This window comes from Parambassis ranga, chromosome 3 (assembly GCF_900634625.1).
Source record: "Parambassis ranga chromosome 3, fParRan2.1, whole genome shotgun sequence".
Taxonomy (NCBI): Eukaryota; Metazoa; Chordata; class Actinopteri; family Ambassidae; genus Parambassis; species Parambassis ranga.
The window spans coordinates 5,673,076-5,700,758 of NC_041024.1; the positions used below are offsets into that span (position 1 = coordinate 5,673,076).

General features: G+C 42.9%; 1 protein-coding gene across 2 annotated transcripts in view; it reads right to left on the reverse strand.

Moving 5' to 3' along the window:
- Positions 1 to 2,355: 2,355 nt before the first annotated feature.
- The window catches only part of znf609b (zinc finger protein 609b), a 65,728-nt gene continuing 40,400 nt past the window's right edge, over positions 2,356 to 27,683 (reverse strand). For both annotated transcript variants that reach the window (XM_028401465.1, XM_028401466.1), the window contains 6 exons: positions 23,580 to 23,805; positions 11,911 to 11,998; positions 7,991 to 10,301; positions 7,513 to 7,873; positions 6,857 to 7,216; positions 2,356 to 5,836 (listed from right to left, as the gene is read on the reverse strand). In XM_028401465.1, the coding sequence (XP_028257266.1) occupies positions 5,793 to 5,836; positions 6,857 to 7,216; positions 7,513 to 7,873; positions 7,991 to 10,301; positions 11,911 to 11,998; positions 23,580 to 23,805 (3,390 nt within the window). In that variant the 3' untranslated portion in view covers positions 2,356 to 5,792. The remainder of the gene's footprint in view (positions 5,837 to 6,856; positions 7,217 to 7,512; positions 7,874 to 7,990; positions 10,302 to 11,910; positions 11,999 to 23,579; positions 23,806 to 27,683) is intronic.

Here is a 27,683-nt window from a genome sequence, read left to right on the forward strand (position 1 = left end):
CGGATGTCATCTCAGGCTCGTCAAAATTACTAAATAAGTTAATCAAACAGTAATATTGACCATACTAGAAGAGGGACAGATAACAAATGTGTGTGTGTGTCACTGTGACTCCTCATCAGCTGTTATGCGCTTCCACCCAGTCAAGTTCAGCCAGAGGAAGTCTTTAAAGACCTCAGTGTACAGTCTGTGGTGCTACAGTGTTCACTCAGACACCGTCCAAGCACTGCTGCTAATTACATCATTGTGGGAAGCTGACAGCACCAATCAGAAGCTTTCATAAACCATGAGTCACATGAGGCTGAAACATGAAGCTGGTGATTTTCCAAACTGCAGAAATATTTAATATGTAAAAAGAGAAACGTAAACTACAAAATGGACGTGCTTCTGCTATGTAAAAAAGTAACTTTTTATTGTTTTATTGCATGTATTTAGAGCCTGCATGTCTTTATTTGCACAGTCCCCCTCCCGCCTGACCCCGGTGAGACACTTTAAGTGTACTTCCTGTGTGGTGTGCACTGACCTGGCTCTGCTGGCTGCTATCCTCTGGCTGCAGTTACCATGAGGGTGGCGGTAGTGGGGGAGCTGGTAGTATCTGTCCTGGCCTGGGGCCTCGTCAGCTGGCAGGGCCTTAGGGCTGGCTGCGTAGATAGTGCATCCCATGAACACCTCCTGAAAGTCGGCCTCAGTGTCCTGCAGTAAGCGGAGGAGAGGAGAAAAAAAAAAAAAAAAAGTCGCCCTCAAGGTATCCTTCCTCTGAGCGGCCTGTCCTGTCCTGATGCCAGCCAGCTGCTCTGTGGAAAAGCCATTGGCTCAGCACATTGGTATCTTAACCCCTCCTTCCCTCCGAATCTCTCCTCCAGCCTCGCTCTTTCCCTCCCTCCCTCTCTCTCTCTCTCTCGCTCGCTCTCCAGCCACCCTCCTCTTCCTCTTCCCCCCCCTCTGTCAAGCATAGAGGATAATCAGATTTCACATTTACACTCAACAAAATCATCCCCGGCGTAATCACTTGCTGTCACTGATGTTGCATTATACTAATGCACAGAGCTAAGTTGAGGAGCATTAGGAGCAGTTAAAAATATCCCGACTGCCTGATACCAGTGAACGCCACATCACACACAGATGTAGTTTTAACAGGGTGCAAGTGATGCACTGCAGACCCTGACCGAGAGCTTGTCAACAGCTGGTCGATCACACAGCTACAGTTATAACTCTTAATTTTTTTATTTTACAATAAACTCAATATCACATTGTATTCAATTCAAAACTGCACAGTGGCTTTGAGAATGCTCTGCCTTTAAATTATTGACTTATGGTCAAATGGTTGTTTGTTGTGACTAACAGTTAAAAAAACAGTTTTGTAAAAATAAAACACAAACAACTTACTGCTTAAAAATCCTGCAAATTACTTCTTCTTCGTTCCCTGAATTAAAAATGGCGGCCACAGACTTTACCTAACGACTTCCAGTGTCAAACTGCACTCACAACAAAGTCCTGAAATCTTCAGTTTAATAAAAATGCTGCACCGCTGTCTCCCAGCAACAGCATCACATACCCTGTATACTGTGTAACTCTAAACCTCTGGAGCCAGTTAATCAGCAGCAAAAAAAAAAAAACCCTGAAACAGACTAAAATCCAGACAGCTGAGCCAGCAGAGACTCACATGCGGCCCGCTCAGAGACACTGCTCTCCTGTGGCCACACGGCACAGTACAGCTTCAGTGCTTTTCTGGCATCTGTTCCTCTCAACATTATGTGGGTTTATATATGTACTGATGATTAAAGAAAGCAGCGTCAACACCTTTATACAGGATTTAACAGCACAGAAAAGAGTTCACCTCCACATGAAATATTAATATTGTTCCTGTGGTGCCGTCTGTCCATCCAGACTCCTGTGTTGTGAGACTTCTGCCCTGAAAACTTTCACAGTATCATCTCTTTCCAGAGTTCTGGACCTGGTAGCTCAAGAAACTTCAGATTCAATGCACGGCAGTGAGCATCCAAACATGACAGTCGGCTCTTCAGGCACTGGTGAAGTGCAGTTCCCGAAATGCCCACTAGAGGCTGTCGATTAGTAAATTATCTAAACCTTAAGTCGCTCATCTCCACCGCTTTGCTCATATTTGGCTTAAATGTGAAGGTTTAACTTTTATTTATGGTCTGTGGTGACTAGATATAAACATGAATAACATCCTCCACAGTCGGGCTTTGCAGAAATCTCCAAACAAAAATAATATGCACGAACAAACAGCCAGCAGAAGAAGAAATATGAATATGGAACTTCTAGGGTCCCTTTAAATATTTTAACCTCCACAGCAGCGATGGAGCAGAAGCCATTGAGCAGTTCCCAAGACAGATCGTCTCATAAAAAGATTTATTTTTTCCAGCCCAAATTTACAAAGGCAAGTTACAGAGTATTGTATAAAAAAGAACCATGGTAATGTACACTTTACACAAACTCCTGAAGGGAGGGAGAAACGAGGAGAGAAAGGGAGAAGAGTTCTGAATTTCTCACACAGAAAGAAAATGAAGACATTGTAAACATCCTTGCGAGCACCAGTTCTGGTACTTTTTTGGGGGGGAGGGGTGGTTAGCGGGGGAAGGGGGAGGAAGAGGAGGAGGAGGGAGGGAGGGAGGGAGGTTGCGTGACAGTAGGCGGATCAGGAAAGGACAAACGAGCAAGTGTCTCCGTGTTTTTCCACAGAAGAATGTTCAACTAGGCACCAATTGAGACAACTGCTGGCCAATAAATATACTCTTCACCATGAAACAAATACAGTCCTGCAAAATACAAGAGCCAAGCACTTTCCAATATGTTGATAGCAAACATTACTTTTCTGGCTTTTCATACACTTTAGTATATATGATTTTTCACTGGGCTTTGCTTACTACTGAGATAACATTACTACTCTCAGAGCGAGACAGAGAGAAAGAGAGAGAGAGAGAAAGAGAAAGAACAAATGCACTTGTCACAACCATTGTCTGATAAAACTATATGTACTGTATGCAGTCTGCTGGTACTAAAACCCACCGACTTTTAATGACAACATCACAGCTGCCTAGATTACCCTTACAGATTAAGTACAAGTCAAACACCACCACATTCAGCGTATTCATGTCAGCCATTCTTCTTTTAAAATGCGCAAAAAAGTCAAAATATATACCATCTTGCAAACTTCCGTGGGACGAGAAACTGGCAACGCATAGACTTGGAATGTCCAAGTTTTTATAATCATGAATAGTGTCTCAACAAACATCCAACTTCAGAGATTAACTGGTGGTTCAAGGGTCTGATCATGTAGAGTATTTTAATGAGGAAATTAAAAAAATACAACAATGGGAACATTAAAAACCGAAAAAAAAAAAATCAATAAAATTAAATTTAACGACAACATGGTCAAGATTCTACTCTCATTGTGATGCTTTAAGACTGGTCACAAAAAGCATGGTATGACAATGAAACCTTGAACAAAGCCCTCTCTCCTGAATGAACTGCTGCAGCACATCCAGCCCAGAGCAGAAAATGTGCTTTTCATTTTTTTTTTCCACACCCAGAAACAGAAAACTCCACTTGAATCAATGCAAAAAGCATCTGGATAGAATTTCACTTACAACCCCTGAGGTATGAGAGAAGTGTAATTTAAAGCTCTGGTGGAAATGGGCTGTGTTGACTTGTGTCGATTAACCAGGGTGTGAATTCACAGAGAGGGGACCACCTGTTTGAGAGTGATGTCAGCTGACTGAGCAACTTTCATGTTGCAGTTTCACTGGCTCATACTTCCTCTTTTAAACTTGTCAACATCTAACTAGTTCTTGTTGTGTGTTGTATTCTGTAACGGCTTGAAGAGTTTTATCACATGCACTTTGGGGGTGATTGATAAGTCTGGAGCCTAAGGCAGACGACACAAAGTTTGAAATCAGTAACGTTTGGTGGGAGAAAAATTGTACCTGCTCTCTTCACTTAATTGACATTTACAGCCAGATCTGATGCTTTCATGTAAAAACATAGCCTCTCACTTTGTGCTGATATCTTGAAGCACCAACCAGATTCAGCAGAGATCATCCACTGGGAATGAGGAACCGAACTCGTCCTATTCACCTTATTTGGCATTCTCTTCTTCCTCAAGAGGGGCTCAGTGCTAGAATTTGTAAAGTCGACTCCTCCTACTTTAGGCCACAGTCCTATTAATCACCCCTTGTAATATGCCTGCATGTTGACCTCACTGCACAGGCAACAAAGAAAACTGGTGTCTGACTCATTGACCAACCTCTGGACTGAAACAAAGCTTGCAGCTGGCTTAAAATAACAGGAACATGCTAACAGTTGCCAGAGATGAGCATGTGTTTTGGTGAAGCCACATGAGCAAGTGAAATCTGTGCATATTAGCCTACAATATGGACTGATTTTTCATGTTGTTATCGCTGTAAATTCAGAGGTCGGGAGCCGGTCAAACTGCACTCTGCATGCTGAGATGAATGGAGATGTTAACCAGGCTTGTAGTCAAGTATGAAATATTAAAAGTAAAAAAACTCTCGCAGCATGACAAGTCAAAGCCACGGGGCGAAGAAGCAGGTGAAGCACACGAGACGTCCAGAGACTCTGAGCACAGTATGCTATTCAACAATTTTTTTTTTTTTTTTTTTTTTTAACAGTTGCGTGCTGGGATAAATATAAACATTTAAGCACATAAAATAGGTCTATATTACAGCAGAAAAATACAAGAATGAAATTTCACATTGTTTACAGAACACAATCAAGCTGAACAGAAGCACGATCTTACAGTAAAAAAAAAACACCAAAACCAACACAAGTGGCCCGATGCAGCGCCCCGTGAACTCATCGCTCGCTCATGTGGCTTCACCGGTTTGAGTGAGAGTAAAAACAGATGTGACCCTTTTCACTGTGAGGAAACAAAAACACGCACACAGGACCAACACCAGCATCAGACACATTCAAAGATGAGCACAATGATATGAACTCCAACCAAAGTGTTACTGAGAAAAGAAAACATGAATATAGTGTTTATTCTCCGTTGAGGTGTGCGCGGTCCCTTCGCAAAAAAGAAAAAAAAAAAAAAAAAAAAAAAGACAACATCATCCCTGAAACGAGAAATGAGGGTTCAGAGAGGATGGGCTATTGATGATGATGGAAAAGGAAAAAAAAAAAAAACAAACTTCAGTCTCAGGCTCTTAAAAGTCTCTGAAGAAAGCAGCTGTTGCCATATTCCCGCTCCCCACGAAATATAGCCAAACATTTGTCAAGTTAAGGATATACTGTTGTTTCACGCCAAAGACAGAGAGCTGAAATCATTTCAGTATGATTCACTTTTTCTCGTCAGTCTTTAATTTAGTTTGACTCCTTTACCCATCAGCCACCCAGCTTCCCAAAAATCCCCTGCCAATTTCTTTCTGCGTTACAAAAAAACAATGCAGAAAAAAAAAAAAAACGAAACAAAAAACCAACAAAAAAAGCTGTTCTGGCAGTCCAATAGTCTCTTTTTGCATTGTATTTGTTGACAGTGCAAAGACTAGGTAATCAGCGGGTCGGTGTTTCCTCTGCGTGACGGGGCAGAGCAATGGCTTTGAACCTGGGTTATTATCAGTCCTATTACAGTCCAAAGTTTGGAGAATCTGGGGTCTTTTTTTTTTTCTTTTTCTTTTTTTTACGAGGGGAGGGGGAAAAAAAAACAGTCTGCCAATCCTTGGGGCAGAAGAACTAAAAAATATAGATAGAAACACCATTCAACTGATGTCTAAAAGGTAACACCCGGGAGATCTGGTTCTCATGTGAGCCAGTCACATGAATCTTTGCAGGGTTGAGGTGTGACGGTCGGGTTTCCCTGTGAGAGACACAAAGGCGAGATTTACTTTCAGATCACAAAGCTTTACACATCTCTGTAACTAAACTCTGCTTGAATTACTGTTATTCAACAGTACGTATTTTAGAGGCCAATAAATATGATGTATTTCTCTTTAGGCACAGAATCACACTGGAAACAAAATGTGCACAGTAATCATAAAAGGTGATATAAAATGTTTTATGTAGTGTCATTTGTTTCTGTAGGACTGTTGAATCATACTGCATTCATTCATTTCAGCAAAGCTACGGGCGACTAAATGCAAATACATACGTTTAAAGCAAGTGCAGTTCAACAGAGCTACCACCAGATGTCAGCGCAGCCTGCAGTGGCTTTATATTTTTACAGCGCTCATTCAACATCTCCATTATCAACACTGTGATCCACATGTCCTCAGAGGACCTACTTAGGACGGATGAGCTGTGGGGCAAAAAAGCTGCACTGCATATTGTACTAGACTGCAGCAGAGACAGGACGGCTTTGTTTGGACAGGATCTGGTTTCTTTACAGGTTGCTGCCTCTGAGTCTGCAATGTAAATGCTGGAAGGAAAGCAGCGAGGCAGAGTGTCCTTTTTTTTTTTTACCCAGGACAAAGAAACATGCACTTTTTTATTTACATCTGTGCCAGTGCTCATAGCTCACAGCCTAACTGGAGTGTATGGGCATTGTCTATACGTCACCTGCCACCTGCATTTGTCTGGTTTGCAAATCCTCTGCTCAATGTGTCTCAGTGGGATTGTTTTTTTTTTTGTTTCACTGTCAGTCGTGTGCATGTGTGTGTGTGTGTGTGTGGTGTTGGTGGGTGAAGGGAGGGTTGCTGCGTGTTGGCTGGCAGCAATAAAAAGACCAGAGGTGAGCTGGGAGCTCTACATTTAGATTACCTATCGGCCTTGTGCCATAATTTAAAAGTGTAATTACAGCGAGTTAAGTATTCTGAACTGAGGGCTTGGTTTATGATCTACTTTGCTTGTTTAGTGGATGGAAAGCTCAGGGCTGACTGACCTGTGGCGTAGGACAGGTCATATTGCCCTGAGAGCAGCGGGTATCCCAGGTTGTGGTGAGAGGGCATGATGCGCTGGGAGGGGGAGGAGCGCGGTCGGTCCACATCCCTCTCACGCTCTCTCTCCCGGTCTCCTGCAGCTCCTCTGTCCTGCTCCCTCTCCCTGTCATGGGGCGGCTTGTCACCTACTGTGGGGGATTTGCTCTTGTACTGGCTGGCGTGCTGATGCAGGATATCCAGAGCTTTGGAGTCTGTTGCAGTTTTGGTGACGGTAGGGCTAGCACGAGACTTGTCTCCGCCCTCCTCACCTCCGGCTATTTTACTCCCATATGGAGCAAAGGGATAACCCCCAGGTAGATAACCTAAGAGTGTAAAGAAAAACACTGGTTTACATAAAATACTATTCCTCGTTGAGCTCAACAGTTAACACACCAAACTGCACAACATGACAATGTAATTTATTAACAAAGGAGAGGCTTAACACCAGTATCAGAAATCTTCGTTGTGAGTCAATGGGTTAAGAGATATTGGATTCTTTATGGTATGTTCACTGTAGTCCATGGCACACACACAATTAAACCATTACACTCAACTTAGTCTACTATGTGTCAGATGAATGTCATCACTTCAAAGTGTTTACTTTTCATTGGAGTCATACCTGGGTAATTCTGCATCATGACAGAAGGCATGCCCCTGTATCCAGGGTGGTTGGGGTCATAGCCTTGTCCATAGGGGTAACCATGCATGTAGGGCATATAGCCTTGGTGTTGTGCTAGTGGTGATGAGAACTGCATGTGAGGATTGGAACGAGAGTCTTTGCTCATAGCTCGATGTTCTTCAGAAGTGATTCTGGGATCACTGCCCTCTTTAGCATCCTCCTTGGGCCCGCTTTGACTGTCCTTGGCCCGGGCCCTGTCATCCTTTAATTTACGATCGCGTTCCCGTTCCCTGTCCCTTTCATCTTTCCATCGAGGTTGCTGGTGTTCGTCTTCAGCTTGTGGCTTCTGGCTCTCAGGGTACTGCAGAGGGCAGAAAAGAACATCAAAGTCAGCAATTACTTAAATAAGTCATAATACATCATCACAACAGATTCACAAGCATATATTCTACTTCTGCCACACAAGATTGATATTTACCTGTCTGTACCACATAGCCTGCTCCAGCCCTGCCTGACTTCTGGACTCCAGTGCTTGTTTGGAATCCTCCTTTCCATGGTGGCCTCCTTCAGTCAGCTTCATCTTTAGCCCTTCAGCTTGCTGGGACTTTGGGTCCTCCCCCTTTATGCTTCCCATGGATTTGGAGGAGGGCTCAGAGGGCGAGTCCCTGGATTTGCTTGGGGGCTGTGGCGTCTTTCCGAGCTCTGACTGACTTGGGGCTTTGGAAAGGCTTGGTGGCATTGGGCTCTTTTGTTTCCACTCCTCCTTCATGGAGGCTTCTCGTTCTTTCATGGCTACGTCTGACTTCTTCTCAGCAGCACGATGCTGTTCAGCCATCTGTCGCTGCCTCTCCTCGTACTGTTGCCGGTAGGCTGGGTTGGTGTTCATCAAGTGGTTATGGTAAGCTTGATCTGGATGGTATGCATATGGGGGCACATAAGCATACTGGTTGTAGTAAAGAGGCTGCATGTACATGTTAGATCGCTGTTGGATGACTGATGGTTGTTGTTGTTGTTGCTGACTGGGAGCACTGGTGTCAGGTTTGCGATCTTCATGTATCTCAATCTTGACTTTTTCCTCACCTTGGTCCGGCTCCTCTTCCCTTTTGATCTTAACTGGACCTTCACCCACCGGTGTGCCAGGATTGGGGCCACCGGGACTGGGGTTGACATAACTGGGTGAGTAATAAGTCTCATACCCGGCATAGTATGGAGAATCTTTGTTGGGTGCTTGATTTGGAAAGAGTGCTTTTTTGACACTTTCCCTGATGGCTTGGTCCTCTGTCCTGACTTTGACACCTTCTAGTTTCCCTTCACCATCCTCTCCAGCATCTGAAATGTCTGAATATGCTGGGCTATTGGTTTTGACTGAAGAGTTGTCAGCACCATTCTGGTTTACCACATGAAGGGGTGTGAGAGGCTGTGGCATGCCACTGCCGTCTATCCGACTTGCAACACCAATGGATGGGCTTGGGGCGTTGTCAGAAAAGCTGTAAATCTTGTCAGCTTCAGCCTTGATACTGGCTAAACGGCTCTGATGAGGATCTGAGGAGCCATTTAGGAGTCCTTCCCCCTTATTCCCCTGATCACAGGGTTCAGGGTATGGAAGCTTTCCTTCCTCTAATTTTCCTCCCTTTCCTGGAGGCTTGGGGCTGTCTGCTTCCTTCCCACCATCTTTTTTCTTTTTGTCCTTCTTCTTCTTGTCTTTGGAGATATTTGTGGCTGGATCTCCAATGGCAGGGGGTTTAGGCTGTGTGCCTTTCATCTGGGGACTCTTGGGAATTCCTTGTATCATTGGGGTAAGCCCTGGAGAAGAATTTGGGTTTCCAGGAGGAAAGGAATACATTTGCTGGGGTGCTGTAGGGCCAGGACCAATGGGCCGTGGCGACTTCAGGTTTTTCTGGGCAACTTTATCGCCTTTTGCCCCAGTACTGCCTTTTTTGGATTTATCCGATCCTCTCTTATCATCTATGCCGTCATTACTGGTCTCATCGGTGAGGCATGGCCCATCCTCACACCCATCCATCGGTGTGCCTCCTGTGTCTGGATCCGTCTCAGCCATTTTCTTTTTACTCTGCTTTGAACCAAACTTGCCAGGAGATGGAGAGGGACTTTGAGCATCAAAGTTTCTGCCCTTTGGAGTAACAGAACGTGCTGGAGATAAGCATCCTTTCTGAGAGATAGATGCGCCGTTACAGTTCCCTGGGTCAGGGTGGAGAGTTGAGTCCTCACCATATTCACTGTCTCCATCTAATTCCAACTTGATGTCGTCATCGTTGTGAGCACGTGCTTGGTGGTATTTAAGACCATTTATGTGCTTGTACTTCTTGTTGCAGTTAGGATGCGGGCAGTCAATAAGAACTGGAGAAGGGCAGCTGCGATCAAGGGGAGGTGGAAGTGGCTCAGTCTTAATAGAGGGGAGAGGGAGACCTGTTGGTCCCACCCCTCCGCTGTTGGAGTTTGTCCGCATACGTTTGTTGCCTTTGGTGTCCTCTGAGCTGGAATTGGGTTCCATGTCTGAGGCTGGTTTGGTCTTGCGTTTTCCAGCTGAGGAGGGACTGGCCTTGATGTCCTCTGTGTTGCTGTTCGGCGGGGTGCGGCGCTCTGATGGCGTCTGACTACCCCTCCGGCCTTTGCTGTTGGAGGCGGCACGTGTCTTGTTGTTGGTAGCACCCTTGTTGTCAGATGAGTTGCTGTTCTCGTTGATCGGGGTGTTGTTATTCGGTCTCATTCTCTTACCCCGGCCGCGACCGTTCCTCATCTCGAGATCGCTTGTTGGGGATTCACAAAACCTGAAAAAGGAGTCGAAAATCACATTTAACATTCTGTGATGTCACAGGGCCAGACACTGTCGCACTGTTTTTGGCAACTGTAAAGCTCTTGAGCCCTTTTTATTGCATTCTCTGCCCAAGAGACATGACACTACACTTCAGATTTTAGTTTTACGCTTCTGTTTTGGGCATATCCTTTATTATGTGCATTTGTATTTTCACATTGTTATATATCATCTTGGTATGCCAAATAATGTGCCATAATTCCACCCTGTGTCTTGGGAAATTCACACAACATACGATTATGTCATTAGAGTTATACCACTGATTTTACGACTAGGAGGTTCATGTTCTTTTGAGTTCCACCACTGAAGTAAACAATGACACTTCATCAAAATATTTAAACCATTGTTCTCTCCTCGTCCTCTTAGGACAATCAAATATTTTGTGCACTATAAGTGAGTAAGCACTTACATAAAGGCTACATGACATTAAAATTGAAAGGCATGTAAACATTTGAAAAGACAGTCATGAACATTCTAGCTGCTTTGTAATCAAAACAGACAGTCAATCAAATACTTAAAATAGCAGTTTGGCCTTATCTCTCCATAACAGTAATGTAATTATCTTTCTGCACAGCAGTGAAGGTTAGCAGTCTGTGACAAAGTCAGACACCGGGCTGGTATGACTCATAGCTTCCTCTACAAGTCTCTCCAAACAATTTCAGCCCCAGCAGGGGATGTGAATACATCCGTAGCCTGACAGTGGAACAGGAATTTAGACTCATTACAAGCCCAAGTTTATATTGAGTCCGTTGAAAGCTCTCTGAATTATTCATGGTGTGGTCCTAATGTAGTCCTGCTGCAAACTGTAAGACTATCTTGGTGCAAATGCATCACAGCAATCCTCATGTACTGTGCATTATTGTGATGTACTGTAATACATTAGTGCAATCCTTGTTTTCCATTAGCAATGCTTTAATCTTGATTTTTTTTTTCTATTGCACTTAACCATGCATTTCAAATATGGATTTATATTTACATTTAGATATAGTGCAGGTGTTCTAAATCAAAGCAAGTGCTTGGCAATGTATTTTACACATCCTGTGTATTTTGCATAACAAAGGCAAATACCCTGAAATTACAGAAACACCTCATGCTACCACCCACAACACTGATCTTAGAAATTGCACCCTTTGTGATAGAGGATGTTATACAGTGTTGAGGAAAAGCTATTAGTCCAATAATTGGATTCTGCAATCTGGCTTGTTAGAGTAGCTTTCTATTTCCACTACTGCCTTCTGGGACATCAGCCGTTTGCCAATGAATCCTGTTTCCCTGCCTCAACATAAAGACCACCATGCACTCGGTTGGTCTAGCGGCACACTGGCAAGTCGGTGCATTAGGCTGTATATCTTTTAGCTGATGCTGTTACAGCAGATTCACATCACACAGAATATAAAAAGGTTAAGGGAGCAAGTACAGAGAGCTTGGGCAGAGAGTGATTCAGTGATTCATGGCAATTGTGAATTCTTTTTTTTTTTTACCTTGACATTTACAACTACCCTGCATGACAGTGAATTTAATAGTATGCAAAACCTGCTTTAAAATAAAGTGAACAGGCTTCTTACCTGGGGGGAGCCCAGTCATGCCGTGTACAGTCCAACAGCGTGCCCACATATGTCTTGTTTCTCCAAGTAACATTGACCACCAGCATGCCTGTAAGACAAGGAAACAAACATTTGCATATTGGTATTATTATTATTATTATTCTATAAACTGTGACAATAAAGCAAATTCTACAGAAAGAAAAAAATCATCTACCAAACATGACAGAGAATATTTGACAGTCAGAGTCATATATAAATGCCTGCACCGTGTCAGCGAAATGTGCATTGTGGCAGCTGTATCGATGGATTAATCTTTGCTGAAGGGTGTCATATGGCAGATAGTTATACAAGTCAAAGATCGTATTTTAATCTTCCTCACACAGTAAAGCCGTAGGGGCAACACTGACTGATATCTTCCAAACGACTTGGAACAGACTCAGCTGCAGTCAGTATTGTAAAACCTGTAGAGAGGGCCTCGCTAAGAATGATCACACTAAGGTTACTGTGGAACACCTTTTCCATTTAAATAAGCCATCTCGCAGTACTAGAGATTTCCCTGAAGGAGAATTACTTGGAGGCAAATATTTTTTCGCAACCCTCTATCTCACTCCGCAGAGCAGACATGTGCTACCTTGGGGAGAATATGGGTTTACTATTACAGCTTTCTAAAAACAAGCAGCAAGCTCCTGGGTTCAACCAATTCAATGCGAGCGGTTCAGTTTGACAGACTGTAAATGAGTGAGCAAGAAAAGCTCCTTGACTTCACTGGTATTGCTGCAATCTGTCACACTTAGAAGCTTCTGTGTCGCCATTTGGCGTGTGTGAATTCGGTAGCAGTCGGTGTGAGCTACACAATCTGACCTGTGCAGAGTGTGATACCTGATCTTGCATTTAAAATCTAAAATTAGTTCCAGAAAAATCACACAACTGCATATTTCTCCCTGAGAAACCAGTAACTCTTCATTTGGCTACAGCTTGTATGTCGTCAAAATGTCATAATCAATTACGCAGATTTGTATAAAATTACACAACTATGTTCTTGGACATTTCACTGCAGAAAATACATTTCCTTGCACTGCAAGATCCAAAGCTACTCTTCGAGGCTCAAGGCGAATAACAAATTAGCAGATTTCCCCCATAAATTAAAAATGAAATCCTCAACCAAACGGCTTTGAAGCTTTTGGAAAAAGGACTGTGCACAAAAACATTCTGAATTTATTGCCCACACCATCCCCCTCACTCCCCGGTGGTGACCTCAGCTTGCCACTTCAGCACTGCAGAGAAACTGGAGGCTGCAGTGAGCTAACTTATCTAATGGCACAGGAATGCTGGCTGGCAGCTTCCATTCCTCCAAGCATTTTATTAGCTTAGGAAACCTCTCTTGCTCACCCCATTTTCCTTCTCTCCTTCACCCTCACCCTCATTTCCTCTTTTCAATGGTATAACCATCCCTGACTTACAATCTTTTCTCCCTCCCACACACACATGCACAAGTCAGAGCTCAGCTCTCATTTTTCTCTGGCTGCCTGTGGCATAAAGCGGCAAATGTATAAGGCATTTATATATGTTTACAGGAACCCGCTGACACTTGGCTGCAAGTCTCTTCCTTCAATCTATGGACTAAAAACATGAGTGCTTGGTCAAGGCTAGATCCAACAGCAAATGTCATTTTTGTGTGTGTGTGCATGTGCAGGGTGGAGAGAGAGGTCCTCGAGTTCAGATTTCTGTCACATTAAAAGAACCCAGACCTTTTCTAAAACGCCTTCAACAGCCCGCCCCCTAAGCTCTCCAAACACTCCAACACAAAATGGCTCTGGCAGCTGGTCGTGGCAGGATGTAAATCAAGGCAGGGCAAATGAATGAGTAGCCTTTCATGATGTGCAGGATATAGCCTGCACTACAGAGGGGTTCAGAAGTTATAGCATGAGTTGTCTTTTAATGATTTTAAATGAGCATTTAGTCTTTCTATTAGACTGTCTCTGCAGTAGCACATGGACACATGCTTATTTTGGTAATATGAAATAAACTGTAGACATCAATAATCTAGAAAAACGTTTTAGACATGCTGTATTTTTTGCTTTTAAATTGGCACATTATTGTCCTTTCCATGGATTTACTAACTCTTGATGCATAAGCAGTATCTCAAAAACAATCTCCAGCCACTCCAACGATTTTCTGTCTTGAATAAGGCTGATTTTTGGCTCAGTTATTTAAGACTTTCACAAACTTGTTCTAGAGAAATTCCACAGCATATATGGCTGTGTGATATCACCGTCCTGCTGAAAGATAAATATTTGGCAGTGTGACCTCTCGGGTAGAGTGTCCTGGGTTTTCCTTAGGAATTTCCCTGTATTTCCCTCAAACACAAGTTCATGAGAACAAAGTAGGTGACAGGTGAAGAGGAGAGATGCAGCTTGTTGAGCATTTACACTTTAAATAAGTGGCTGATTGATTGGTGAGAAATTCTTTTTGTGCTGTCAGTAATAAAAAAAGTGTATAAACACTTCTATTAAATATAACGTGTGTATTTGTATAAGCAAACTGGAAAACTCACTAACACAAGGATAAGAGGTGTCATGTAGCCACATGAAAAGCCACTGCTGATGTATGAGTACATCCACCATCACTAACAAATATCCCACAGAAAACCCTGTAATACTTTTATAGCTCTGACTCACAGACAGGCCCTTTTTCTGTGCTTGCCATCGTGTGTGGCTTCCTTCTGGCTGTCTTCCCATGCTGAAGCCGAAAAAACTCTGTAATCCTGTCAAGACTGGTCCTTGGCTTCTGGGTCACCACAGATCTCTACTTCTGACCTCTCTGAATGAGAGTTTTTTTGAAAATTATGTGGGACACCTCAAGGACCCATTAAAAAAAAAAAACCCTGGATGAAAAAAAAAACACACACACACACACCCTGGATGCATCTTGACTCAAATGGGAGTGGCGCAAAAGAAAAACTTCAAACTTAATTAAGTAAAACCTGATGTTGTGTTTGTACGCTGTGTAGTTTACACAAAATGAAAACGACAGGCTAAGTTATTATATCATACTCCTCATGTTGGGCATAAGTGAAAAGAGTTTTCAGTGCTGACAGTTAAGACATTGCATCAGAGCTTGGAAATGCTATTTCTAGGCCACACAGTCTGATGTAAACACAGCCCAGATTACTCTCAGCTAGTAACAGTAATGACAGATATTAGAAAATCATTTCACACCATTGCCTTACTCGCTTCTTTTCCTTATGATTATTTCCTGCAGATAATGTTGTCTGAGCACATCCTTTCTACAAGTCTGCATACACAGGCAGACACGTTTTTTAATTAAAAATGTAGCTCGTGTGACAGTTTCTCTTCATTAAGCAATCATTATTGTGTTGATAACAGCTTAATAAAGCATGAGTGGTTACACATCGATTTCACTACTTGGGAAAAAAAAATAGTATGTTTTGAGAATCCTTATCAAATGTCTCTTTAAAGTATGTATTTTTAATCCTTGGGGAAAAAAACTTTCTAAGGCTGTTGGGACAACAATGTCAATGCCAAGTCTGTCTAAACATGGTAAGCCCTTGACGAAAGAACCCAAACAAATTTCCCTGTGGCAGAAAACAAATTACACAAGAAACTAAGAAGACTTTCCATGCGTGATCACTTGTTTACATGCACAGGAGGGAGGGGGTTACATGTCAGGGTTTGAGTGGGCTATGAGCCCTTTATTTACTCACTGGAGTTCAAAGATCAGAAATAAAAGTTGCTCTTTGGAACTGCAGTTCACTTGGGATTTGTTTGCTAGGGGAGGGCTGCTGTGGGGTGAAGGGAAAGGGTCGGAGTGATCAGGAGCAACCCCCCCGTTCCCTGCAACCCCCCCTCCACTGTCCTTTGTGTCAGTCTTAATAGGGTCACTGAGGACAGCTGAGTGAAGCCCATGTTAATGAGAGGAATTGGTCTGTAATTTTACCACTCATTTCTCTTTAATGCTGTTGAACAACAAATGGCGGGCCTACTTAGGCGCCGGACTCCACCGTGTACTTGTAATAGATTACTTGAACAAGAGGGTAATGAAAGGGGAAAAATTAAGTCAGGAGTAGCCTGTCCGCTGCATGGGTGACTGCCATGTCCTGCTCTGAAAACTCCCCTCCTCCCTACTTAACACATTTCATTAGGTTACGCTGGGGCCAAAATATCAGGTCCTCTACTGCTGGTGAAATCTGGGAGGGCCATGAGTTCACTGCCTGACCTCTGGTCTGCTCCAGCTCAACAGGAATTCAGTGGGGTTAATGGCATTTTCGCTAACTGACCTTGTTGAAATGTCTTTGTTATCTTTGAAAATGAGAGACCACTTCTGTGTAATAACAGGGTGCGATGTTATCCAGTTGCTTTTGCAAAATATCAAATTAAAGGTTTCTATTTGTCTCTAAATGTGTGAAAGAGATGTGTGATAGAAAAATACTTATGTGAGCAATTACCGGCACTTGCAATTATTATAGTACATAGTCAGACACAGCAATGCAATTATTGACAGACCCTCTATGTACTCAGCTAAAGTATAAGAGATCCTTCCCCTCCCCCCCTCTAGTTACAATTTTCCCTGCAGTAAAAGCAACACTCATCAAGGCAGCATGAAGACGAGAAAGTGAGAACAATGAGAAAAGTAGTGTCAGTATTCATTACTGGGAGAAGATAAAAGATAGCCGGGCGCTGCCATGAGCAATAACTGTAACCTTGACAAATGAAGCGTTTGAGCATTCAAGTGTCTGAGCATGTTTCCAACAGTCCATTTTAACGACGTTTCTGCACTTGTGGTGCATAAAACGAAGTCGAGCTTGTCCGGTTGTGTCAGTGTCAGAACGCATAGTCCCAAGACTGACCTTTATCCTAAATGCTGGGCAGACAGCAATTTAGGAAGAACTCGCAACACTGGAGGTGGAGGATATTCGGTAGTAGTAAAATGTATCCTGGATAATCTTCCTGGATAATAAACCCATGACAACACCAGTGTTACAGTTTACAGCTGACACTTTGCAAGAAAAGATCTTCAGTGATAATGCAGGCGCTTTCTTTTTATCTTTCAGGTTAAATCTTTACATCTTTCCCTTACGCCGTTCAAGCTTTTGCTAAGGAGCTTAAAAGTGAGAGTAGATCAGAGGAGTTGCTTGTAGATGCTGCCAATTTACAATCGAGTCATTTTGTAATCAAGTTCCTTGTTAGCAGTAGTTTAACATCCAAAATATTGGGTATTTTGCTTTGATACCAAATGCTCTGCTTCTCATTGCCTATAAGGTAAAGTTCAAAACCCTTCCACCTTAAATACGGGATTAAAAACAATAGAATCCACAAGTCTTGAAGAGCCACACTTGCACGAACAATTCTTGACACATTCTGAGCATCGCACATTCAGAAAAGTGAACGCCATCTTATTTTGCTCTAGTATGTTTTACCATAAAACATATTGGATATTTTCTTAAATGAAGCCACAGGGCAATCACAACTAAGTAAACATCATGATGGATTCCCACCTTTACTGTAAACAGGAGGTTTAATAACAAGGTTAAAGTACTTCCTTATTGCTGCAGTCATAGTTTATTCTGGTATTGTTACTTCAAGAAGTGATATAATCAAATTACTGTTCTCCTGCAGATTAATCAGCAATAAGGCCATGGTACCCCCAAGGAGCTGAAGACTGTAAACCACACAATAAAAATTATATATCTTGGTGCCAGAGAGAAAGTTATAGCCTGGCCAGCCATCTTAATTCTTTTTCTATTTTACTATACAAGGAATTAGTCTGTGGAGTCTCTGTGGATTAAGAGTTGGATTTCAAGGGGATGGTACATAGAATACAATCAGACTAGTATCAATACAAATCACCCAAACAGCATGTAGAAGTAGTAAAATCCAAGGTGTTATCAGCAATTCTGCAAACAAGATATTGGATGTTCCTGTGTGGGTCATTGCATAAAGCCTGCCCCATTTTAGATAAGTGGGTTTTGATTGGTGCGATAAGGTTTCTACTGAGTGGAGCTGGCAGTAAAGGGGAGGGATCCCAGATCCAGAGAATATTTGCAAAGTGAATGGGTACGTCTGGCCAGGCTAAAAGACTTTTAGATCTGATGCAGCTTGCGGGTGATGATTTTATTTTGGATTTTTGCACCATTCAAGTGAGCCCTATCTGAAAAGTTCAGGCTGCATTCTGCTTCATAAGAGGTAAAAGTGTGAAGTCACTCGCACTGACAAGAATAACAGCCTGTGAGAAGGTCAATTCTCTCATACCACTGAAAAGCAAAGGAAGGGAGCATTAGTATGCCGTTTGCATCGTGCGACATTATCAGCCGCATGCAGCAGCTACTTCCTCTACAACAAAACAACATCAGTACATTTACTTTTACAGTGGGGGGGCAGACCACAAAACAACAGCCAGATGTGTGTGTAACAACAGAACAATGAATATTTGACCCCTTTACTTATCACTGCTTATTATTTGTACTGATGCAAGGAGCAGCTTCCTTAAATGTCATTTGGGTAAATCTACAATCTCTCTGTTAAAACAAACCCTCTGGTGTTTTTCCTTTAAGGAGATGGTGGTGGGAATAAGAGACAGGTCTGCCAAAGGCGCATTAGTCAAACTCTCCCTGATGTGTATATAGCAAACATGATATCTTATGACAACCACTAGCAAAGCCCCCAGTTCCTCCAGGCATATGATTTCTGTTTCGAGGCCATTTTAAGTGCTTGAAAAAAATGCAGTTGTCAGCCAATAAGAGTAGGAACTCCTTAGAGACACAAGGGTTCACTTGGGTGCCATCTTGCCAACACCACCTGGGGACTATATTTGTAGGATAAGAGTCCTCCTTCAGAAAACAATGAGGCACAAATATCTGGAGGGAGTTTTCACATCCTAGTTTTATGATCATAGTCAAAAAAACAACCTTTTCTAATTTTTCATTGCCTGTAGATGTGTTTTCCTTTTGGATTTTTTTCCTGGTGTGTCACATTATGGTTCCAATTTTTGGCCTCTTACAAATCAAGAGGATCTTCTACAAAGCTGCTCTTAAAAACTGTTCTGAAAGGAGGGTGTCGCCACCAAGCCCAGAACTTGTCTGTTAGTGCAGGTAGTTGCTCACACTAAACTAATTGGTCTGACTCACTGATTATTGTGTGATCACTTGCGAGAATCCAGCTCTTTTACAGGGTAATCAAAGAGCTGCAGATGTTGTAGATGGAGGTGCACTGGAAAAGCAAGTCTTTCCATGTGTGACTCCTACTGCAGTCATTTAACTGAGAAAGGAATACCCTTTTCCACAGAGGACAAGTTAGCAGGTATCAGTGTGTTTTCCCAGTGTTACTGTTAACTGATACTAACCTGTCTCAGTTAACAGCTTAGTCTAGTAGGTTAGGAAAACATAGTAGGCAAGAAAACCAAGAAAGAATAAGCAGCATCACTTTTGGTCTTTCTTTTTAAATATGTCCTCTACTGTAACTAACAGAAGCTGGTCCTCTGCAATTGATTTTTATCCATCTTCTTTATGCTCATTGGCCTTGCAGACAGCTACAGGCCCCCTGACAATGCTCGCTCTCATTTCAAGGACAGTTTCTATAGTAAGTTCACAAAGAGCAGCCACCGCTCCCCTTTGTAAAAACATTTCAATGAGGCCACTGACAGGTGGTCTTCAAAGAGGCAGGGAAGCATAGCTGGCAAGTGATCTACAGAGCCAAGTACACCTTTCATACAATATTCTCCTTCTCAACTCTCTGACAGGGTTGGAGAAATAGAAGAGGGGGAAAAAAAAAAAAATCGCTCAAATGTTTATACAGGAATATCCGTTTCACACTGACCTCTTTTCTATGCAGATGCCAAAGAGCTTTTAACTCCTGTGCTAAAGCCAATGCTCGCAACACTGAATGATGCGTGTTGCATGAATAATCCAGGAGACAAACATTTATTACAAACAGCCTGTATTATTTATCTATTAGGGAGCTTAAGAAGCTGTGGGACCAGCTTGGGGAATAGCCTGCTGTGTACTAGAGGGTGTGGGTGTGTATGTGTGTGAACAGCACACTGGCACTGGCATGGAGCTGCAGTGTTTGGCCAAAGGGGCCCCCTCTGTGTTCCCTCTGCCCTGGAGCAGGAGCCAAGGCGTTCTGGGCTGTGTTTCAAGAGCAATAAACTTCTCCAGCATTTTAGAGATGGCATTTGGAGGTATCAGCATGCTAAGCCTGGGAGGGGTTGGCCCATCACTCTGCCGACACGACCCTGGGAGCTGCCACTGCCTCATCTGCGCTCAGGGGATTTGTGTCAGTGCCGGGCCTTAAAATACCATGCAACCCCTCCCTCCCTCACTCCTGTCTATGCTTCACTTACTTCCAGACTGACAGCATGACACAGACTCACTTTCTGTCATATTATCAATTTTTTCCTCCTATCCAGGATCGTATGCACTAAACTGTATGTGTTTTTAAAAGGAGTTCTTTTGTTCATTCAGCAATTCATGAGACACTATGAGGCTACTATTTAAATCTTGTTACTATCCAGATTTGGCAACATCTGTGCTCAAATTACACAGTTGAAAAATTTATTCAGCCTCATCAGCCACAATGTCGAAAAGTGCAGCTTCTGTGATCTCGTTTTGTTAGGTGTCGCTCGCTTCCCCCTCATCTGTTTCTTTCTCTGGCACTCGGTGAGTCGGGTGAGGCACAGACAATTACTGGGAGCCTGTTGTTCATTTACTCCCACAAGGCCGAAAGGCGGAGGTGATGAAGCAGCTGTTGGTTGGCATGCTAAATGAAACGCACACACACACACACACACACTGTGCATGCCTAAACAGCTCTGTATGAGACTTGTCATGCAGAGAAGTGGGGGACTGCTCAACTTCACTGCTAATCAGGATGCCTCTGCTATGTCTTTGGGGCCTCTGTTTGTTGCTCTTCCCTGGTACTCTGTCTGGATTTGCTTGGTTTCCTCATTTGGTTCTCATTTGCTCAGTTGCCACACAATGTGAGAAGTCTACATTCATGAGTCTCTTCGAGAAAAACAACTGAATGGCAGTGCAGTAAGATGTAGCATCTGGTTGTCTTTCATTTTAAAACTAGCCAGTGGGTTGTTACAGGCTTCATACCATTAAAATGATGCAGCAGGAATACAAATCTTTGTGCTGTTTAATGTAGTGTGAAAATGCAATACACGAGAAACGTGTCCTTGCAAAACCCAACCTATATTCACTCTCATCTTAGCTACACTGATGGTATATTAATACATACATACATTGCTGGAATGGCAAAAAATTACAGAAATTACACACACATAAACACACTTATGGTTACTGTTAGGGATGCACCAAAATGAAAATTCTTGGCCAAAACTGAAAACCGAAAATGAGGAATCCAAGGTCGAAAACCGAAAAACAACGTATTAAGCCAATTATTAGTACCATTGCATGTTTGGCTATAACTGTGTGTATAACTTAATATTAATGTTTCAAAGAATAAAGCAATTGCAAATATTTATTTAGCACATTCAAACAATGCATAATATAAAATAAAATAACTTGACCCCACTCATGTCATGTGTACATCTTATTTAAATAGGGCCAGTGCATAAATAAACATTTTGTTTAAAAAAATGTCCAGCAGAAAAATAAATCCGATGGTCACATATAGCTATAGTAAATCAGAACAGAATAGCCTGTCTATGATTTTTTGAGGCACTCTACTGCAGGATCTGACTGAACACATCAGACAGCGAGGGCGCGCTGTGCGCTTCTCCGTCTCCAAGCGGGTTCTAAGCATCCACGCAGCCTGGATCATTTTGCGTGCGCTCCAAGTATGATCTTTATAACGCGGATCAATACCGTGATGAAGTGCAGAGAGTAGATCTCAGTGAAATGCGTGCCGACGGACTACGATTGTACTTTTTAACTGCTCTAGAAACCTGTTTTCTGGATGACACAAAGAGTTTACCTGTTTTTACAAGCATAAACATGCTAAATTTGCTCCACAAAGGGTAATATGAAAAAACCTTTAGGATTCAGAAACAGCACACATTTCTCTTTCTGCAGTGAATAAGCTGTCTTCAAACAGTATCTCTTCATAAAAGCCACATCAACAGACAACTAACAGCCACTTCACAGCTGCACTCAAACATAAGGCTTCATGTTTTACCCTTCAATTTTATCTGATTTTTGTACTCGTACTACCTGCCACGTGATTTATTCTGAGAAAATAAAAAAAGAGAGACTTCAAAGGGGGTGAGGTAGGTTGAAGCCCCCCAAATCCTAGAGGCCTCTACAGCTCTGATGGCCATAACAACCTGTGTGCTACACCTGCAAAGTGCCCCCACCAACCCCTACCTTCTCTTCTAACCATAGCACTTTTAAAACCACTGAAAATCCCCACACCAACTGAGCAAGATAGAGTAAGATCAGAAGAAAATGCAGCTCGATCTGACCAAACCACTACCTCTTGCAGCCAAAATAGCAGCTGAGAGAGTGAGTGCAGGCAAAGGACAGACTTGGTTGGGGAAAGGGGAGGGGGCAGGGCAAGAAGGAGGCTCAATCACTCGGTGGGAGGCAGAGAATGAGGGAGCACAAACATAGTACTGGTGTTGGCTCTGAGCCATGTTTGTGTCACTAACAGAAGTAGCCTTGTCTACCCACCCCCCCACACCTCCACCCTTCGCCTTGCACTCCTGCTCTCTCCCAGTTTGCTTGGAAACAGAGTCAAGAGGTGACTGGCTGGATGCTTGGTAACAGAAAAGAGCTGCAACAGAGAGGGAGAACAGGGGTGAATCAGACACAGCCCAGAGCTGGAGCAAAAATCAGAAAAGGGAGAGAGGGGGAGAGCCACTCAATAGCAGGGACTGTGCTTTGGGAATGTTGATGAGGCAGGGACCCTTTTTTCTGTTGGGTTCCTCACTAACAGGCAGCACCGTGAATGTGTGGGCGATATGCACTCACCATTCCCGCAGAGCGACTGAGCACGAGCTGCTTTGAAGATTAGGTGTTTACATTATTTCAAATGCACAACAGAAAAAGCGGGGGAAGGGAGGGGGGGTGTCAGACCCAGCAAAACCTGATAGTCCAAGTGATACATCTCAAAATTAAATAAGCTGAATGTGGTTTCGATCAAAGGGAGGAAAAAACAGAGAGCCTCTAAGATTTCACTCGGACTGCACTGCAGGAGAGGAGCCAACTCTATTCCCAACTGGCATTCTTGCTTTGTGTAGTGAGTCACGTTGTTGTCGAGCAGATATCTCTGTGCAACAAACTACCGTCTACATACTCTCAGGCAAAGAAAAAAAGGGAAAAGAAAAAGACAAATCAAGGCCACCTAAGAACTGCCTGCCAATTGTTCTTTGTGGCAACGTTATGCAGCATGTGTGCTGTTAGAGCATGCATTAGTAGCACCACCATTTCCTCAGGCACCCTGGGCATATCCAATTACATTTTAGCAGGCAAAATATGTATGGTAATGACAGCAAGATGATAATTTTTAAACGACCGAGGTTTCACTGAGGCCCTGAAAAACCAATACCTCTTTGATGTCTTAATGCAACCACACAACCGCGCTGGTTATGTAAATAAAAGAAACTATCCCATATGTTTTTAGCTGATCTTCCTCCATGTCACGATCCAGGAATCATTGTATTTCACAGGGAAGAGATTAAATAACAGCATGTTAAATCACTTCTCTTACCGTCTTCGGTTTCCTGCCACACAATGCCCTCCAGATTGACACTGGTGCCAGGCTCACAGGGCCCTAAGCACTCAGGTTCGGTAGCCAGGGCCACATCGGATGTGTTCACCGCCACCGAGCGTGTGCGCACCATTATCTGCTCACATGGCGAGGCAATCTCACTGTTGGCTACTGTGGCCAGGAGGTGGAGGGGGGGAGGAGCTGGCGTGGAGACAGGAGATTCCATCTGTGAAGAAAGAAGTGGAGGTTGAGAAAGGAAGAAAGGAACACATGAGACGCTTCAGAACCACTGTATAAACACACACAGAGCAGACGTTAGGATTCAGCTAACGGATGCCACAATGACAGGAAGTACTGAACGCCTGGTTGACATTGTGGTATTTCACTGGCCCTTGAAGGCAATCTTCATCAGAGAAAGTGATGCAGCAGCAGTTGGTGAAATGTACTACTGTGTCTTTCCTCAACCTTCGAGGTGATTAGCAAGCAGCAAGGGAAATGTGAACTGCTTTGACTGCCTCTGTTGGAGGACTGAATTAGTTAGGCAGGGTCGGCCAAATAATCCCTCCCCCAGCTTTTCTCCCTCGCACACAGCAGTGCGAGCTCCATGACACCAAATCATCTCTCAGACTGATCACTCATTAATTCCCTCAATTAAAGAGCTAGTTGTGGTAAGGGAGCGGGCCGCTGAGGGTCAGTAATTGATTCCACCTGTTCTGACACACTGTGACAGCAATGAACAGACAGTGGGCCCATGTGAAAACCCAAAATGAAAAGGACAGCGAGGGAGGGAGACGATGAGAGCAACTCAGGAGAGAACTGGAGTCAGAAAAATGTGTAGGTGGAAAAGAGACAGAGAGAGGAAGACTGATGGTAATTTAAGGGCCACAGTGACACCAGGCTTAGTGCTCTTTATTCAAGGCAGTCGACAAAAAGCGCTCCAAATCATTAGCGCTGAACTGCAGGAGGAATGCCATGCTGCAGCCAATACCGCACATTTATTAATTGGGCATAAACCACTCAGTGCTTGGGAATATGCTGCCAATGCTGGATCCAATTAGACTTAGAAGACAAAACAACAATTGACACATTGGATTATAAGCCTGTACACTCTTTATATAGTTGTTCTAATCTACTTACTGTTCCAAGCTGTGTACGATGCGGAGGACTAAAACAACTTGCTTAAGTTTGATCCTACCAGGGATGAAAACCCACCACTTTGATCCAGAATGAAACAAATGACTTCCTAGTACAACTCAACTACATCATCCCAAGAGAAAAACTTGTGCCAAGTGCCATGAGCAACTTAGTTTTTTCTAAGAAAAGGCTCAGTATTTACAAGCATAAAATATACATTCCTGGTCCAAATGAAATGACTCAATACTCAAAACTAATGGCATTCCTAAAACCACTAAAATTATACAACCTCTGCCTCCTATCACTGTCATAGCTAGTGTTTAACAAAGCAACACAATATATCTGTCAGGTAGCCAGACAAAATGATCTGTGATGCAAAAATCTGTATTTTCGCCGCTTTTAGTGGATTTATACCTTTCTGCACTACACAGCTCATGCAAGTCTTGAATGATCGTAACAATACCCAATGCACCAGAAGACTCATTTGATAACAGAAATAGAAAGCATTCATCAGCTTTTTAATTCTTATATTTTTATTATGTTCTTGTATCTCAACTTGAGAAGTACCCTCAGAATATCCGCAATCAATTATTCCATCTCAGGCACATCAGTCACAGAAATCTGAGATGAAGCCAGTACTTTGAAAACCAAACATTAGTCCTTGATGAAATTTAATATTAGCTCAAGACGTGTCACCACAGAAGCTTCCATATTTCATGGTTTACTGAAATCAGCATGGATAGCTCATTTCTCCCGAGAGGAAGGGCAAATTAATGTGTGCAGAGAGCAACAGAGAGTCAGAGCTAACAACATCGTAATCACTGCATGTCAGCTTCTGATGCATGATGTGGCCAAGCTGCAGGCCCGGCTGAGTGAATGAGACAGGACAGGTAATCACCCGAGCTGTCACCACACACTGTTCCGAGGCCTTATGGAGACACGAGAGGGCTGCAGACAAGACCACACAATGAACCCCTCTTTCAGAGTGACAGCAAATGATGAAAGGTGCAAACAGGTTCCTCTAAACTAACTCGAAGACCTCCCACTCGCATTCTGTGTGTATGACTTTTCAGGAGATGACATACGGATATATTTGTGAGCTGACATAATGATGACCTGGAAATAACCCTCTTCCCATAACGAAACCGGCAGATTGGTTTCCAGTTTGGATAAACCCCAAAGTACAAAACCTGTCCAGGAATCTTTCCTGTTTGTGCTTGAGGCACAGGGAGCATGTGCTTGAATTAGGTGCAGATGCTACCAGCCTGCCATTGGCCTTGCCATTAGCATTCTTGTGATTTTATATTTAAATGATTGTAGCCTAGGAGAAGATTACAGTGCTATTACAGGCCAGGGTTACAAGAAACAATTATTTTCATAGTCAATAAATCTGGAGGCCATTTTTCCTCAATTAATATTATAATATTTTGCATAGATTCGTCCAACCAACAACTGCTACGGACAAGATTTTCTATTTTTTGATTATCCAACCAATTGTACAACTCCCCAGTGATTCTTGAAACAAAATGCATTTGTGTGAACCAGACCAGGAGCTATAAACCACCAATTAGGAATGGCAGGGGCTAATAATGCTAATAATAGCTATTAACAAAAAAAAGAAGTGACGTTCAAGGATTCAGTTGAGTCTTTTGATCATTCTTTTTGTATTAAAACACTTCCCAACACAAATACACTCAAGTTCCAGAGGGTCAAAATTCCCACAAATGAATTAATGAATTTCAGTCATACCTATTTTCCTATTTTCAGATTAATTGTAATCATGCCTGAATGAGCTATGACTTCATTTTATCCTCCTCTTGATTTCTGTTACCATGCAAAGAAGGAGAATTATTTCTTCAGAAGCTGACAAGCCAGTGTAATGTCATACCGGAGAAAAAGAATCCTTTCACTAAGTAATGGTACAAAACAATTAAAATAGAAGCACAGCGGAAATGGGACCAGATTATAATATGCATGAACAATGCCGCTCTATTTCCAAGTTCTGTCGGTGGATGAGTGAACAAAAGGACTTTCACTGTGGAGCTGCAGAATGTAAACCCACACAGTGAAATGCCTGACGTCTTGTCCGGGGTTTCGTACAAAAAAAAAAAAAAAAAAAAACCCACAGGCAACTGGAACTACACAACTTGTCAGATTACAAGGCTCTACCCGACGTTCAGCCGAAGCCAAATTCCATGATTTTTTTTCCCCTCCTTGCAAGACTTTACAGAAGGATTTTGAAATCTCCCCCAAACCCACAATGCTTGAGTGTCACGCAAACCTTTTCTTAACTGAAACCCCATGGCAACTCTTGCAGAAAGCCACACTGGCAAAAATAATGTTGAACTCACTGACAAAAATCTTGTGAATCTTGGACTGCTGTTGTGCATACCTCAGAGTGCTGACAGAGAAAGAACTGCCTGGACTTCAAGTGATCGCACAATAAAAGGTCCGTGGCAGATGGATGCATGCTGCACTTTTTACTAGACACATTAACTTCAGCTTGAACTTGTTTATTAGAGTTGGGATAAAGAAACTGAGCACAGAGCTTGGATGGGGATTACGAAAAGGATTACACTGCAGTGTCACACTGTGACACCTGTCTTGGCTGTAGTCTTGTGGGCAGTGAGGAGCCATGTGCAGTCGCCCTGAATGCTTTGAATGCTTCAGTGAGGAGCACACTAAAGTCAGCTAGCAATGTAAGTAAAATGGCAACCTCATCTGTAAAAACCTGTAATATGCATGAGCGGCTAACAAGATAGCTGTAAATGAGAACACTTTATCATGAATTTGGTGCTATAACAAGTGTATGTGAACACGAGGGGTGGGCATAGGCTTGTAGGAGTTCGCCTCCCTCGTCCTTTCTCTCAGCTTCGACTTCTCATTCTCATTGGAAAATGCTGAGGTCACATGTGGCTCATAGACACGGCAAACACACATGCAGAGGAATGTATAAATGGCAGCCGAACG